We start from the raw sequence: 15,781 nt of genomic DNA on the forward strand, positions 1-15,781 counted from the left end.
TTTTAAACTACACTAAAAAATGAGATAAAATATTGATAAAGTAATAATTTTTTACTATTTTAATACAATAAACTATAGTTATATTTTCTTTTTATTGAGGTTATTCGACATTTTTAAATCTATGTATAATTATTTGAAACAAAAATAGTGTCTTATTTTTAGAGTAACTATTAATATTATTGATATAAAGTGGGTCTCGAAATGGATTATGTCAAAACACAAATGAGGATGAAATGCTCAATATACAATGAGTTAGAGATATTGTTGCGAAATCGGCAAGTATACCGTTCGTTTCAAGTAATAAAGTGATAAGTAAAGTATCGTTCCTTCGAGGATTAATGCACCAAGTACTAATTTAACTATTCCCCTTAAGTTGGAAAAGAAAATTGGTTTGATTTGTGAAAGTAATTGAGTGTTGGAATTTTAAAAACAGAATTTTAAAAGCAAGAATATTAAAAAGCATGCAAGAATTAATCAAGAACAGAAAGAAAATATGAATTTGATTAAAATTTGTAAAATGAATGTAGCCAGGATGCACTTCACCTCCGATCCTCCCTTATATTCCTATATTGTATTTTATAATTAACTAATTGGTTTGCTCAGACAATTCATTATTTTCCTATAAAATAGTTGAACCTTAATGTCTTAGTGATTTCAACCCTTTAACCCAATCAGAATTCTAATGTCTTAGTAATCCCTCTTGAATTAAGCATTAAGCAAATGAATTATAAGTCTGCAATCTATGCAAGCCTATGTCTAGGTCATGTACAAATTATTATTCTACCTTTGTCCAGACTAAAACCGCAATATGTCTATTGTGAGTTCTAACCCTCAAAGTCCTATAATTTAGAGTGATCAGTTTTAAACAGGATATGAAAAAATTAACACAGGTAGAATAAAACAAACTAACTAATTAAATTATAAAAAAATATAGAAAATATAAATGATTCACATCGAGTCTGTGAGCCTAACTACAAAATCAAACTAGCCAGACATAGTTGGCTTAAACAAATAAAAGAAATAAAAAGTATTCATGAACACAATAAAGAAGAAGAAGATGAAGGATCAATGGTCTTCGTTCTTCAACTCCGTCGGAATCCTGATCTCCAACGCGAGTCTCCAAGAATTATCTCCAGCCAAAGATTATTTGTTTATGGGGTTTGAGTCTCTATTTATAGAGTTTGTGCCCTTGCTTAGAAATCTTGATCAAATCTTCATCGTATATCTTGGTCCAATCTCCTTTGATACAGTCTGAAATATGAATAAAAACTATCACGCACCTCCCGCGCTACTAGCACCAGTGTCGCGCTAATAGTGTGAGAGTATTGTTCTTGAATCAGTAGCTTGGCGCTATTAGCGTGAATCCCGTGCTACTAGCGTGGGTGGCAAGATTGGCTGGCGCTACTAGCGCCAGTGCCACGCTAGTAGCGTGAGAGTCTCTGGATGAAAAAGATCCTTTGGCGCTACTAGCGCCACACTTGCACTAATAGCGCAGGGCTTTAGGCTTGTGCTTCTAATTTGGACTTCTTTCTTGTCCGTTTTCCTACAAAATTAGTAGAAAATCAATGACAAGATATCTGATTAAGATTTATCAATGACAAGATATCTGATTAAGATTTATCAATTTAATAACAATTCTAACCCTTTTTATCCAAGATTGATCAAGATTCTTTCTCTTTTTGACTTAAAATCATATATATGCTTGAGGCATATCAGATACTCTTAACTATAGAAGACAACAGTTCAACTAGTCTGGACAGATGGTGAGACAACGTGAAGGTTCCCTGTGGGAATGTCTGTATTATTAGGTCTGTTGTTGAGAACTTAGTGCAAAAACTTAACAATTATAGTGAGGCAGCGGGAAGCTTCCCTCTATACAAGAAGAATGAGATAGATATATATAGGGGTAGAAGATTTCCGTGGTGTACAAACTGTAATCTCAAAACCATTACCTATTAGCCTTCATTCATGTGTGTGAGACTAGCTTATTCCTTATAATTAAGTAAGTAGTGCATGACTGCATGGGAGTGAGGAAAAGAGTGTATAAGTTGTGATTGAGACCACAACCCTACGATCGAGAATTCGAGATAGAGAAAATGAGCCTTTAATTGGGTCCAAAACAATTAGTAATACGACATGTCTATTATCATTCATATTCAATTAAATTTTATATAATTTATCTAAATATTAGTTTGATTAACAAAAGAGGACAAGAGTATTTCAAATAAAAGTTATTTAAATAGAGTTTACCAAAAAAAAAAAGTTATTTAAATAGAAGTTGTAATAAAGATAAGATATATACGAGTGTGACAATAGATGCTCCCCTTTATTATCCAAATAATTAGTTTCATCATCCTTAGAGTGATGCAATTAATAGATGAGCCCAAATGTTGTGTGAATGTGACAGAAGCAGCAATGGACATTTTTTCCTGTTAAATTATTATATAAGTTTTTTTTATATTGTCTTAAAAAATTATATAAATTGTTTATAAAAAAAATTTAAATAAATTTCTATATTCTTAAAATTATAATTGAATCCAAATCTTTATAGATTTCAATGAAATTTCTATGTACAAACTATTCTTCCGTCCTACAAGGATTCATTGAATTTTTCAATTATAAAAATGTATTTATATATTTAAACTATGAAACTGATTTAAAAAAACTGAAAAATATAAAAACCTGCTTAATTTATTTTTTGAATACATATATAAACAAACTTGTAACTTAATTAAAGGTTGAATTCTACATAATATTATATTTTCTCTGACTATAAGTCAGACTTTCTCCTTCTTAAAGATAGGTTAGAGCATACTTATAACATAATTTGTATTAACTTATAAAATCAAGTTAAACTCAAAATATTCTAAATATGCTCGATGCCTAACTTAACCTGATCTGTTTACTCTCTTAACTACCTCAATCCAAATTGAAGTCTTAATCTTCACTATACTATTGTACCTCATCATAACATATCATTGTTAAATTGATTAGTCTCTTTTTTGGGGGGATTGTTGAGCACTTGAGCCTTATGTAGCTTTCTCCTTTTCATGTGAAATCCACATGGGTGTCCAAATATTCCTTATGTGATTAGTTAATTTCAATATATTAGGTGTAAACATAGTCAGTGGCAAATCCCAGCAAGAATGATGAGCAAAATCATGTTGGGGATCAAGCAAAAACGGAGTCAAATGCTAGTTGAGAGTATTGCCAAAAATAATAATAATAATAAAGCAACACTGACGAAGGAGGAAAGCGCGCTATAATAGATAGATAGAATTTGCATAAGATGAAATGATAATGTAGCCCAAGATATTGCTTCAGTGCCCACCAAGAAAGTGAGTGTGACACCCATCATGGGAGTAAATTTTGGCTGCAACTGATATAGGTTCATCCTTAATAAAATGGGAAAAATAAGGATATGAAAGAAAATAATTATAAAAATAATGATAATATAAATGTGACATTTTTTTATATTTGATAAAAAATATATCGAGTGATAGGTATATTCGTAACACTAAAAATATTTTTATATCATGGATACAAGCTCATTTTATGTGATATGAGACTTCATAGTCCTTATCCTAAAATGGAAAGAAAAAAAAAAAAGAGATGGATAATTTGAAAAGAAGAGAGCAATTTAAATGGAAGATTTTTATTTTTATTTTAAAAAGGTGCACAGAAAAGATTATGTGTGTATATAAAAAGGGAAAAATATTTATTCTTTTAAATGACATAACTTATATCATTTCACTGTCATAAAGAGGTGAGACCCACACCTTTATTTTTTTGTCAACTCTCTCTTTTATTATCTATCTATTTTCCTCTCTTAAAATAACATAATTTTATATCTTTTAAAATGACACACATTTTTTCGGATATAAAAATTCCATGGATACTAAGATATCCAATTTGATGACGCTTTATACCTTTCATGTGGGTCTATAAAGCGATCTGACAGTAGGCTAGTGGTTTTAATCGGTAGTGTCATTGTGTAAAAGAAAAATGTGGATAGCATCATTGTTTACTATTAATGTTGCACGCGTGTAAAGGCTTAGTGGGTTCTACTTCTAATTGTACAATTTAGTGAGGTACCATACCGCACTGGCCTACAATTAAAATAAAATATTATTTTAGAGGAATTAAATAATTATTTCAGTATTATTTTTAAAAGGATATTCTTATCTCCAAAATTTTATACTATTAACTTACTACCTATTTAATCACTATTGAATTAAAGAGAGAATGTCAAAAAGTTTTTGAAAAAAGAGAAAATATTGATCCAATGATAATTAGATAGGTAGTGAGTTGGTAGTAAAAATTTTGATAGTAAAAATATCCCTCCTCTTATTTATTTTTATGTAAACTATATTTTAGTTTAGTTGTTATCCGTTGCGGTTGATTTATTGGCAGAATATGTGCGTAAACTTACCTTTATAGCTTCAAATTTGGACTATTAGTACCTTACTGAGTCAAGTATATTGGCTACACATCACTGACATCAGTCATTATTTAAGATTTAAGAGTCTTATCATTTATTTTAAGAATTTTATAAGAGTTCTGTTGTAAGAAAATTGATTGTGTAATGTTATAGAGATTCGTTATGTGTATAGAAAGTGTGGACCCCACAAAATATTGTGTGTAGAAAAAATTTTTGTGTCATATTAAATGACAAATGCAAATCTCTTTATTTAAACAGACTAAAACGATTATTTTTTTTTCATTTTTATGTTAAATGTTTAGTTCCCATCTTTATCATTCACCGATTTTTTTTATTATATAAATATTTGTAAGATGTCAAAATAAATCGATACTACACGAAATGAATTTAACACGATATGAATATACGTAATACAAATATAATATGAGTTTTTATTCATGTCAGTATCTTTAACCTGAACACAATTCGAATTTTTATTTGTATTAATATCTTCAACCTTAACACAATTCAAATTTTTTTGGGATTGAAATAATACTACATGAAAGACATGCAAATTATCGATCAAAACGGTAATTGATAAAATAAAATTAATAAATGAGTCAAAATTAAAAAATATGAATGGAATTTGTATTGACACGATGCTAGTTTTTACCATTATTTTTTTAATATATATATATATATATGATAAGAAAAAAAAAACTACAAGTCAATCCAAATACAAATTTTCATAGTTGCAGATCAACTCGCGTATCATAACATGTTTTTACTCCCCTACAAATATCCCTACTGCAATATACAACTGATATAAAACTTTATAACATGTCAGTTGTTGGGAATAAATATCATATATTAAAAATTAATATCATAAATTTATTTATATTTGCGGAAAAATCATTTGACTGTTTTTTCTTTAAAGTATCATAAAAACAACGACATAAGGATAAATAAGAACACAATTGTACAATTTATTTGATTCACTCAAACCCGGATTAAGAAATCAAATTTCTTTATGAGCAAATTTAGAGTACAAATATAACAACGCTCAAGATTTTTTTTTTAACCCAAATATCCCATATATATACACTCTTTCGATGTTTTCCACCACCCTCTTGTTTAGAAAATTAATACAATATTCCACACCAAAAAAAAAAAATACAATATTAATTAATAGAAAAATATTTAAACCATTTTTTCAATAGAAAAATATAATCTTCCACAATTAATATAATAATTATGTCATATCAATTGTTCAAGAAAAATCTCCAATAATAATAAAAGATGCTCCTAAATGATTCGTCAATTGACCATAAATTGCTCCGTTATAAATGAGGTAAGGCTATCATATGAATAAGGGACCCAAGCAACAATTAACTTACATGAAAAGATTTTAAAGAATACTGACTTCAAATTTCGAATTACTTAATTTTTTAAAAACCTTATAAGTAACTAAAATGTTGCGTCGTATAGTGTAATATCGCTCGCTCAATAAAGAGTTTTTACAAATGTCATGCCAAGATAACTATTAACGCACATAGATAAAAATATAGACTTCCAGTCATGTCCATGCAACACATCAGGAGAAGGAACCCAGATAAAGATCTATTTGATTTTGCTTAGTGATTGGAATCAGAGTCAGGAAAATTGATTAAAGGTATTATCCATATCTTAAGCAAAAAGATTGTTCTCACCCCTCACGATCATGTTATTTTATTATTTTCACTATATTCTCTATTAATTAATTCCAAATTACGACTTTGTGATTCAACGTATGTTTGCGGTTTTGCTCGTCATCATTTTCCCTGAACTGTTACATGCCAATATTTAAGAGAGGAAAACAGGAAAAATATAGATTCTTTAAATTTTAAATTTGTAAGAAAAAGTCTTAATATACTCTACAAGGGCGTGGGTTCAAATCCCACTTGTCAATGTGAGAACTTTGTTGATTGAGAGATCTATTCTGACCCTGGTGACTGTCATACTAGTGTCTAAATCTACCTAAACTTTTATTAATCAAAAAGAGAGGGGGATTGGATCATAGTTGGGCTAACTAAGGGTTAATCAGAACAATAATAAAGAGATAAATTGCGGTTTAATTAATCATGTTTAGTGCTGCAGAAGTCAAGAAATGGGTAATCATGTGATATATAGAATTAGCATAATATAGTGGACATATCTATATATGAAGCCAATGAATATCATAGAATACGATAATAGGGGAGACACAAGGCATATCGGCTGGATTGAGTATCCTGTATCCGAATCGGAATCATCCACGCTCTGTTGTGTTGTGCTTTCATTTGATTTGATGATCTGCTTTGCACTTTCACCCTCTAATTATTCCCAAACCAAACTTAGCGATCCTGATCAATCTGTAGACTAAATAAGACATCTTAGCGATTTCAACTTTATTGCTCTTTTGTTTTTAATGCTATGCATCATTTATGAGAGGCAATCATATTCAAAAACAGATCGAAGGTTAATACTTTAAATTTCTTCCAAATAAATATTGAGACGATCAAATCATATTCTCACCCTTATCTCCTCAGTTCTCCCAACTGAATTACCATAATTATTTGATATAACTTTATTGCTATGTGGATATAAACAAATAAAAGGTCCTTTTCTGATCTTGCAAATTAATGCCTTCTTGCTTTTTCACAAAAGTGGTAAAAAAAATTCTAACTAAAACTAATTAACGGTAACCAAAAAGGGATAGTCAGGGTGCTTATGCAACCTCGATTATATAATTTTCGTGCTCTTATAATTAAATAAAAATTTGTTCCATAAATGATTTAAAATAGACTAAACTTATAAAAATTCATTGTGATATTAAAAAAGAAAAAACACTAATTATCAGTTAGTGTTCACGTGCTAGCTATTCTCAATCTCAAGATTCTCAACTCTTATCCAAAACTGAAAAAAATATGTAGCAGTAGTGGCTACCGCATAGTTGCGAAAGATGAGAACATACCTTGGCCCTTGCCAATGCTTAACATTAATTCGTACAAAAAATGATTCCGACGCACAGTATGGTTCTATGCTATGATGTGATTGTGATCTTTTCATTTTACGGGATTTAAAAAGTGCCGGTCCCACCCCATGTTCTGCCTCATATCTGTATCTCCAATGTCATACTTACTCGTATTTGTCTGATTATTAATGTCCTTTTATATTTGTGTAAAACATATAAATTTTATTGATTTAGTTTATTGTTATTTATTTTATCGGCATTTTTTTTTTCTATTTCTTCACCGATTTGTCTGATCAGTCGGCAGATTGTAAAAACGATAAAATTCTATTAAACTATAATAATTTTTTATCAGTTAATCCACATATTTTGTTATGAATATTAATTTTATGATTATATTAAGTCCACCTTAAATAATTATATCAATAAAAATATCCTTCCATTTTATAATTAGGTTTCATTTTCAAGAGTTGCTGTTATATTCATATGTGAATGTTGATAATAAATATTTAAAAGTTTATTTTATTTTTTATCTTTTACAAATGGCATTGAGATTTGAATTTATTATTTTATATAAATTATGCAAGTCCCTTATCACTTATTCACTTTTAAAGGCTTAAAAAATATGTAAAAATTTATTATAATAACGACACATGTAAGAAGTCAATTTTAATGTGTTAACTGAGTGTTTTAATTTTTTTATTTATCTTATTTTAATTATTTAAAAAATGATATAAGAATGATCTAATGATAAAAATAATGTCATTTCCAACAAAAATACCGAAGAAAAGAAAAGTGCGCTCCATTATATATTAGGAGTCAGGGACTCAGGACAGGAAGCGTGCGCATGGTATTATTCCATGCGGCCTCCATATTCACGGACTTTGTTGGCAATCTTTCATAAAATAAGTAGACGTTTCGGATGATCTTTCATCCTCAGTGGTCAATTTGACATGAGTGCCGAAGGAAAATATTTTTTGTATTATTGTTGCATCGAATATTTAGTATATTATTTATTAAATATGAAAAAAAGAATATTTTTATATTATCTTTATTTTTATAATTATTTTTATTTGTATCCCATATTTTTTTTATTTTGATAAACGAGTATGAATTTCAGTTACATCGAAAATAATCTCAGCAAAAGGAGTAGATTAGTATTAATAAAGTAAAAATTAAAGAGAGTCTATATTTTATAAATAAATAGATAAATATTTTTAACTTTTCTTTTCCTTCAAAACACATTTTACTCAATATAGAGTAAACATTTATGGGAAAAATGTTTCCGCAGCTAATGCAGAGAAGTTATCTGCATTTATTCTCAAAACGACGTCGTTTTGGTATTGAAATCTTAAAAAATTATAAATATAAAGACTATTATAACCTTAAAATAAATTAAAATTACAAAAATACCATGATTTCCGTCCCAAAACGACGTCGTATTGGCTTACTGCAGATAACTTATCTGCAGTAACTGCAGAAAAAGCGAACCCAACATTTATATTGTATAAAATATGGAAATTAGTTTTTCCATGATATAATTTTTGTCAAAAGAAAAAAGTGGGATCCACTAATAAGGAAAAGAGAGAAAAAATAAGTAAATCCTTCTTATTTTTCTTTGTGTCTCATGCAACGTGAAAAATTATATTCCCCTAAAATATATATGTTCTTTCTCCCATTAGATTTTTTAAAAAAAAATATATAATTATTTTTTTGTGATGTAACTTATTTTGGTTCAGTAACAGTTTCAAGCATTATCACATGTAAGAAGAAATTAATTAATAAATTGTGAATGAGAGCGAGAGAGAGAGTATATGATCATAAATAAACATTTCTAACATGTCCATGAGATGGCTTGTTTTTATACACTAAAACTCGGTTACGTATATTTGATTCCAGCCCCACTATATCGATCATTCATATCAAGGGAAATTTCTATGGCAAAGCGGATTTCCCCACTCGAGTACATTTTCTTATCAAAAGAAAAAAGTATTCTTCCACTTTGATTCATATCTTTTTAAATTATTTCCATCTAAATTTCCTTTTTTTTTTATACTCTTTTTGGATAAATATATAATGCTACAGCCGCACCAAAAAAGTGCTCCATAATATTAAGACTAGCTAAGAGGGAGGGGATAAAAGCTGGAAAAAAAAGAATATAAAAAAAAAAATAAAAAGCAAACCGGAGCATTTCATAAGAATGTATTTTGATACCCATTCTTAACATCTCCACATTCTTTCATGAGATGCTGAAAATTATCCACCATAGTATCAGGCACGGACACAAGCACTCTCACAGCATTAGCATCACCGATTACTGGTAAAAACAAGCAGTAAATATCACTTGTTAAAGGACCCATATGCAAAGGTTTCCCCTCTCCAAAATCAACCTCTTCCAACCCCAATTTTGACCACTGAGATATGACAAAGCTAGTTGAAAGATCTGTTTTTACCATCTTGTCCTCCAACAAATCAACCATTGACCTTACGCACTCATTGTCATTCACCCTTGCCTTGGCTTCCTGCACCACCTTCACACCATGGTGCAGGTTACCCTCCAATAAGTCCTTTACAGTACTCTCGGCGCACCCTAGTATGAACCCGTTTCCATAATAACCTTCTGGTAGGTTCACTTTTGTTCGAACGTTGACTGAGAAAAGGAGCTTCAAAACTAGTGTGGGGGATAACGATATGTTCAGTGAACGAATCCAGGAGCGCCACGTGTGCACCGCCACCGCTTCGAAGGTGGTGCACTTCAGTGACGGCACGCACTGCTTCTTCAAGTTGAGGACATGGGAGGGTCCGAAGGTGAACGATGTTGGCACCAACGGCTGTGACTGTACCAACTTGAGGAGGTCAACTTGAGGGGTTGGGTCTGTTCCGGTGTATCCCGGATGACGAAACTTTACCTGCGGTGGGTCTCTTGGCTTCAGCACGTGTCGACAATGGAAGGGTAAGATGGTCAAATCCGCTTTCGGTGCGGTGGTCAGTTGTGCCCAAGCGTGTAAAAACTGAGACGTGCCGATGCCATCGCATAGGCAGTGGTTAATCGCGGTGCACAGGATCATTCCCCCGCAACGGAGACTCGTTATCTGATAATTAGCAGAAGTCATATTGGTCAAACCACACGAATATTTTACTACATAAGGAAATAGAATAATTTTATGTTCTCTTAACTAATTTTTACTAATACACGTTTGTAATATATTGTTTTATTAAAGACGAAGAAGATTATTAAAAAGTAATTTAGGAGAAAATAACATTACCCAAAGGAATAATACTTTTTTGTGTGAGGGAAAATTAAAATATATGTTCTCTGGTTTTCTTTTTGCTCCCCATTTTTTGTTATGATCATCAACTTTAATTTACATGGATTCTGATTAGAGTATATATTAGTTTGAGAATTATTTGGTTAATTAGTATTACTTATATAGTTGCATAATTAAAACTTCAGAACCCTAAACAATTCATTTATACGAGACTCTTATTAGCTAGAATTAATTTTTTTTTTAGAATTGGCCATTAATTTGAATACTAAATCGAATGACCATAACCTAATTGTTAAGCTTATTTCATAAATAATGAACCATCTAATTCTAAGGAAATTATTAGGAAAAGGAATCTAACCTGGACTATGAGAGGAGGAACATCTAAGAAACTCTGAGCTTCCACCTTATACAAGAACTTCCTCCAGGACTTGTTTGGAATCTTAGAAGATTCAAGTAATTCGTCAGAAGTGATGGCCATGAAAGCTTCAACAAACACAGCTCCTTCTCCATTGCAATCAACCTCAAGCTTGTGATCATCCATGGAAGCGGTCCTCAACCTCCCCGCTAAGGGGTAGTAATCCACTAGAACTCTGGACAGAGAAGACTTGAAGATATCTAAGCTCACGGATTTCTTGAAGAGGTACAAATACTTAATGGAGAACCTAAGGAACTTTTGGTCATCGAGATTAGAGAGATAGAGAGAATGCTTTGGCGTTGGAGCACTTGGTTGAATAACGGTCACAGCTTGGCAAGGATAGATACAATCAGGGAGTTCCACATAATTTAACATATTTTCCTATACTTTTTTGCAGCTCTTTAATTCATGCAGTTTTTGATGAAAATGATGATGATCGATATGCCAACAGATAAAAAAAAAAAAAAAAAAAAAAGAGTTAAAAGAAACAGAGAAAGAAGAGAAGGGAATTAATTAAGGAGGAGCTGATTGAACGAAAAGGTGAATGAAAGAGGGAACTGCTAAGACCTTTATTAACCTGTAGACAAGAGAAGTACGTTTTTTTTTTTTTTTTTTTTTTTTAAATAGGTGTCAGAAATCTTAAACGACTCTACTAATTATTTCGATTATCGAGTAGGAATCGAATCTATTAATAACACGATTAAATCAACAACTGCCACGGTGTTCAACTCGCTGCTAGTGGCAACTTGTATAGTTTTGCCACGTGGCAGAACTACAGAGGCCATCAAACATATTGCTACTGAGAGCGAGTTTAGCGATCAAATTAGTAGAGGTGCTTCAAAAGCATGCACACTGCACACATAGCAGCTAGTGTGGAATTAGGTATCAGTGGCACCGATTTTCTAGACTCATATGATCACGACGCGTGTCACAAAATTTTAGTAGTTTTATCCAAAAGTTTTGAAAAGTTATAACTTTTTGCTCGAGTGTTCGAATACGTATTTTTTTTTATTCTACGTAAATCTTTTACATCTATGTGCTGGCAAATTCTCGGAGAATTATTTCTTAGTGCTGGAAGGTAAAAATTTAAATAACATCATTTACAAAGATAAAATATGTCAAAAAGAGCAAAATGAAGCATTTGGGAGGGGGGGAGGGGGGATTGACGAAATTCCCCTTTGGAAATTTGTCAGCGCGTAACTCTTGAAATGTTACGTGAAATAAAAAGAAAAAACACCTGATTCGAATACTCAAGTCAAAAGTTACGACTTTTCAAAATTTCATGGTAAAACATCATAAATTTTGTTCCTAGCGAGTTTCAGACTGCCTGACAGCAGTCTAACTAGTTTGACCACCAAACTTGCTATCAGGTTTCATGTCATATGGTATATCAAACCCACTACAACAGGTTTGATGTCGTGGCAGTTTGACAAATTTTTTCAATCCAGTGATATTCAGATAAAGTTTTTGAAAACTATGACGGTATGGTCAATGTCCCACAACTCTCGGTAGAGCAATGAGTCATTCTAAAATTGACATTTTGGATCATGGTTAGAGTACGACGTGCAAGTCTAAGATAGAAAATATTTTTAGTGCTCTCGTTGCATCGAATATTCAGTATATCTTTTACTAAATATATTAAAAAATAATATTTTTTCACTATCATTGCCTTTATATTTATTTTCATTCATATTCTATATTTTCTAATTTTTGGGCAAGGAATATATACTCCTCGAGTACAGAAAAATGAGCTCCGTACGATGAGGGCAGCCTCGTCATAAGTTATAGGGTTTAAGTTTTCTTATGTTGTAGGATTGTAGGAGAGAAAAAAAGTAGAGAGAAGTTAAATGTGAGTCCCATATTTTATTTTTAAAAAAAAAAAGAAAAATTAATTGGCACGAAAAACGAATTTGTGTAAGAAAATGATGTACTCTCATGTGGCATGAGAGTATTATTTCCCTAAGTTATATGTGCTCTTTCTCTGCACCATGACTTCTTTCGTTTAAGACAAATTATAGTTGCTGTATTCAAAAAAAAAATATATATATATAGTTGCTTTAATTTGCTACGAAATTAAAAAGTACAAAGACAAAACTGCAAGTTTTTGCTGATTAAATTAAGGGTTAATATTTTCTCAGGTTACATGAGAAAATATTTTTCTCCTACACACTCAAATCAAAGATGGAGCTCACTCTTTACTTTTTTTCTCTTCTCTATTTTCTCTCCTCTCTCTCCTTTACTTTGTGTGTGAAGGAGATTAATTTTTCTCATGTAACATGAGAAAAGTTTAACCTTTAAATTAAGGGAAAACTTTTTCTCATGTTGCCTGAGAATTCAACTCTCATGTTAGTGATCCTTTGATTTGCGTGTAAAGTTTTTTTTTTTTTTTTAAATAAATATGGAGTCCACCACTAGTTGAGTCACAACATAAGAATTGAATTCTCATGCAACATGAGAAAATCAAATCCCTTAAATTAATCATCGAGGCACAAAGAATTTCATTTGTGCTTAATATTTCACAAAAACAACTGCTTTCCACCTGTTAGATGGAAGAGAAGTTGGACACGTAAAAATTTAATTCCCACGGAGAAATTAGTGATATGCGTATGTGATTGTTAAGGGTCATTTTGGAACTTCAACACACATGTGATTGTGTCAGATGGAGCTGAACTTAGGGGTAATTTCTCGAAACTTAAAACAAAAATTCAAAATTCCTACTATTCAATCCACGTATAGATTTCTATTATGCTTCGACCATGGAAAAAATTTCAGTGCTCCTATTGTATGAATTACTCAATGGGACAGGTCAATAAAAATGTGACAATGTCTATGATGGCCTGATGGGTGTACAGGAAATGGAGGGGGAAATTTTTTTAATGCAAGTGTCAATTTTGTAGTGAAAGGAACAAATACATTAATAGGACTGAAATTTTTCTCCTCGACCATAAGACATGTCACATTTTCCTACCATATACATCAACGGCTAATTTGTTCCATTAAGAAAGTCAGCGTGAGGGGAGAAACGCCCGTTATTGTTTTATGGACTTGCAATTTCTCATGTTACATGATAAATTCAAATTTTTCTACGGAGAGAGAAAGAGATGAAGCTCACCTTAAACAAAAAAATAAAAAATAAAAAAGTAATTGGCATGGACATCGGAATGAGAGTGATAAAAGAGGAGACTTTTCATGTAACATGAGAAGTCTTTTTCCCTTGTTTTATATACATTTATATTATTAAAAATTTAAAAACTTACCGTAGCGTTATATTATTCATATAAATGTGTACAGTATATAATTCGTTATCACTTTTACCTTTGAAATGCATTTTATATAATAATTTTCCGCCCAAAATTCATATATTTCTTGAATCACCAATGAAACTACGTTATGGTATAGAAATGTTTAAACTTTTACGTCAATAATTAAATATTCAAAATAAAATTTCAGCAGTTCTGTGCCATATATAAAAAGTACAACTAAGGATTTCTGGGAAGACAACGTCTACATGTACAAAGCTTAATCACATGCTGCACCGACAATAGTCCCAGTTCATAGTTGCTGACGGGAAACACAGTGTACGTTCTTTCAAGATTTAAACACATATAAGCTATGGCTACCAATCTACCATGGCTTTTTCAAGATTTATCCTGGTCCAAAATGAATTGTACGTTCTTACTTAGTTTATTATTATTATTATTTTTTGTATAGACTTACTTAGTTTATTATAGTCCCAGAGGATGCATTTAAATTCTCAAAGAAAAAAATAAAATAAAATAAAAAAAGTAAAGAGGTGCATTAGCAGATATGGACCACACCTGAAGGAGACAGCTACCACACCTGAAGGAGAAGGGACCAAGAGTCTTGCTTCTTTGCTTGGTGGTTTGGCGAGTGGGGACTACCATCAATTGTTGTGTCGCCGCAGTGTCATCTACTCTCCTCATTTTTTTGGAAATACAAATTATCTATGTTCTTGTTGGAAATATTGCAATCAATTACACGGAAGGAGGAAATAATTAAAAAAAAACACACACACACAAATTTACTCTGTTCATTCTAGTCATTTTCACTTCATCTCATATAATTATTATTTATGGATACAAGCTCAAACTACAGTCAAAAGAATCTAAGGCCCAAAATAATAGAAAACCTCTGCTGGTTTTTTGGGTACTATGAACCGACTAACCATTGGATGGACTAGGCATCACTGCTAATTATCAGGAATCATGCGCATAGAAAATTAATTAAACTGAATATCAGGCGGATAATGGCTACTATTCAGCTGAAGATTAATTCCATTCTTGATTTAAATCAAGTATATCCGCACGTAAATCAATCACCTTGACATTTTCAGTATTGATTAATTTCACCCGATTGCCATGAGTATACGCGATTCCTACTATAAATTAATACCAAACAGAGACACATGAACAGTTGCGGTACATGCCCCCAAATAAAAGGTCAAAAAACTTTGCCAGAACAACAAATCCAATCCTTCGTTACTTTTACTTCAAAGATGTATGAGCCAAACTTTATTGCAGACAAAAAACGGTGAACGCCATTTTATAAGATCTAGGTTGGCTGGCTTTACTCCACTTTTCAATATTAATCTTTAGTAGGCTTTCGCAATAAGACTTTCGCACCTCACTTTTTCCTAGTTTTACGACTTTCGGCTTTCTCTCACTTTT

The 15,781-nt window shown here is 31.3% G+C and overlaps 1 protein-coding gene across 1 annotated transcript; it reads right to left on the reverse strand.

Moving 5' to 3' along the window:
• Positions 1 to 9,515: 9,515 nt before the first annotated feature.
• Positions 9,516 to 11,504, reverse strand: LOC133295953 (alcohol acyltransferase 9-like). The gene is made up of 2 exons (XM_061494891.1): positions 11,037 to 11,504; positions 9,516 to 10,501 (listed from the first exon to the last, which is right to left on the reverse strand). The coding sequence occupies exons 1-2, from the start codon at positions 11,466 to 11,468 to the stop codon at positions 9,602 to 9,604; spliced, it is 1,332 nt and encodes a 443-aa protein (XP_061350875.1). The 5' UTR covers positions 11,469 to 11,504; the 3' UTR covers positions 9,516 to 9,601.
• Between the last annotated feature and the right edge of the window lie 4,277 nt (positions 11,505 to 15,781).

The sequence above is a fragment of the Gastrolobium bilobum genome, unplaced genomic scaffold (genome assembly GCF_033153095.1).
Source record: "Gastrolobium bilobum isolate Gb01-03AN ecotype WA unplaced genomic scaffold, APGP_CSIRO_Gbil_v1 utg2195, whole genome shotgun sequence".
NCBI lineage: Eukaryota > Viridiplantae > Streptophyta > Magnoliopsida > Fabales > Fabaceae > Gastrolobium > Gastrolobium bilobum.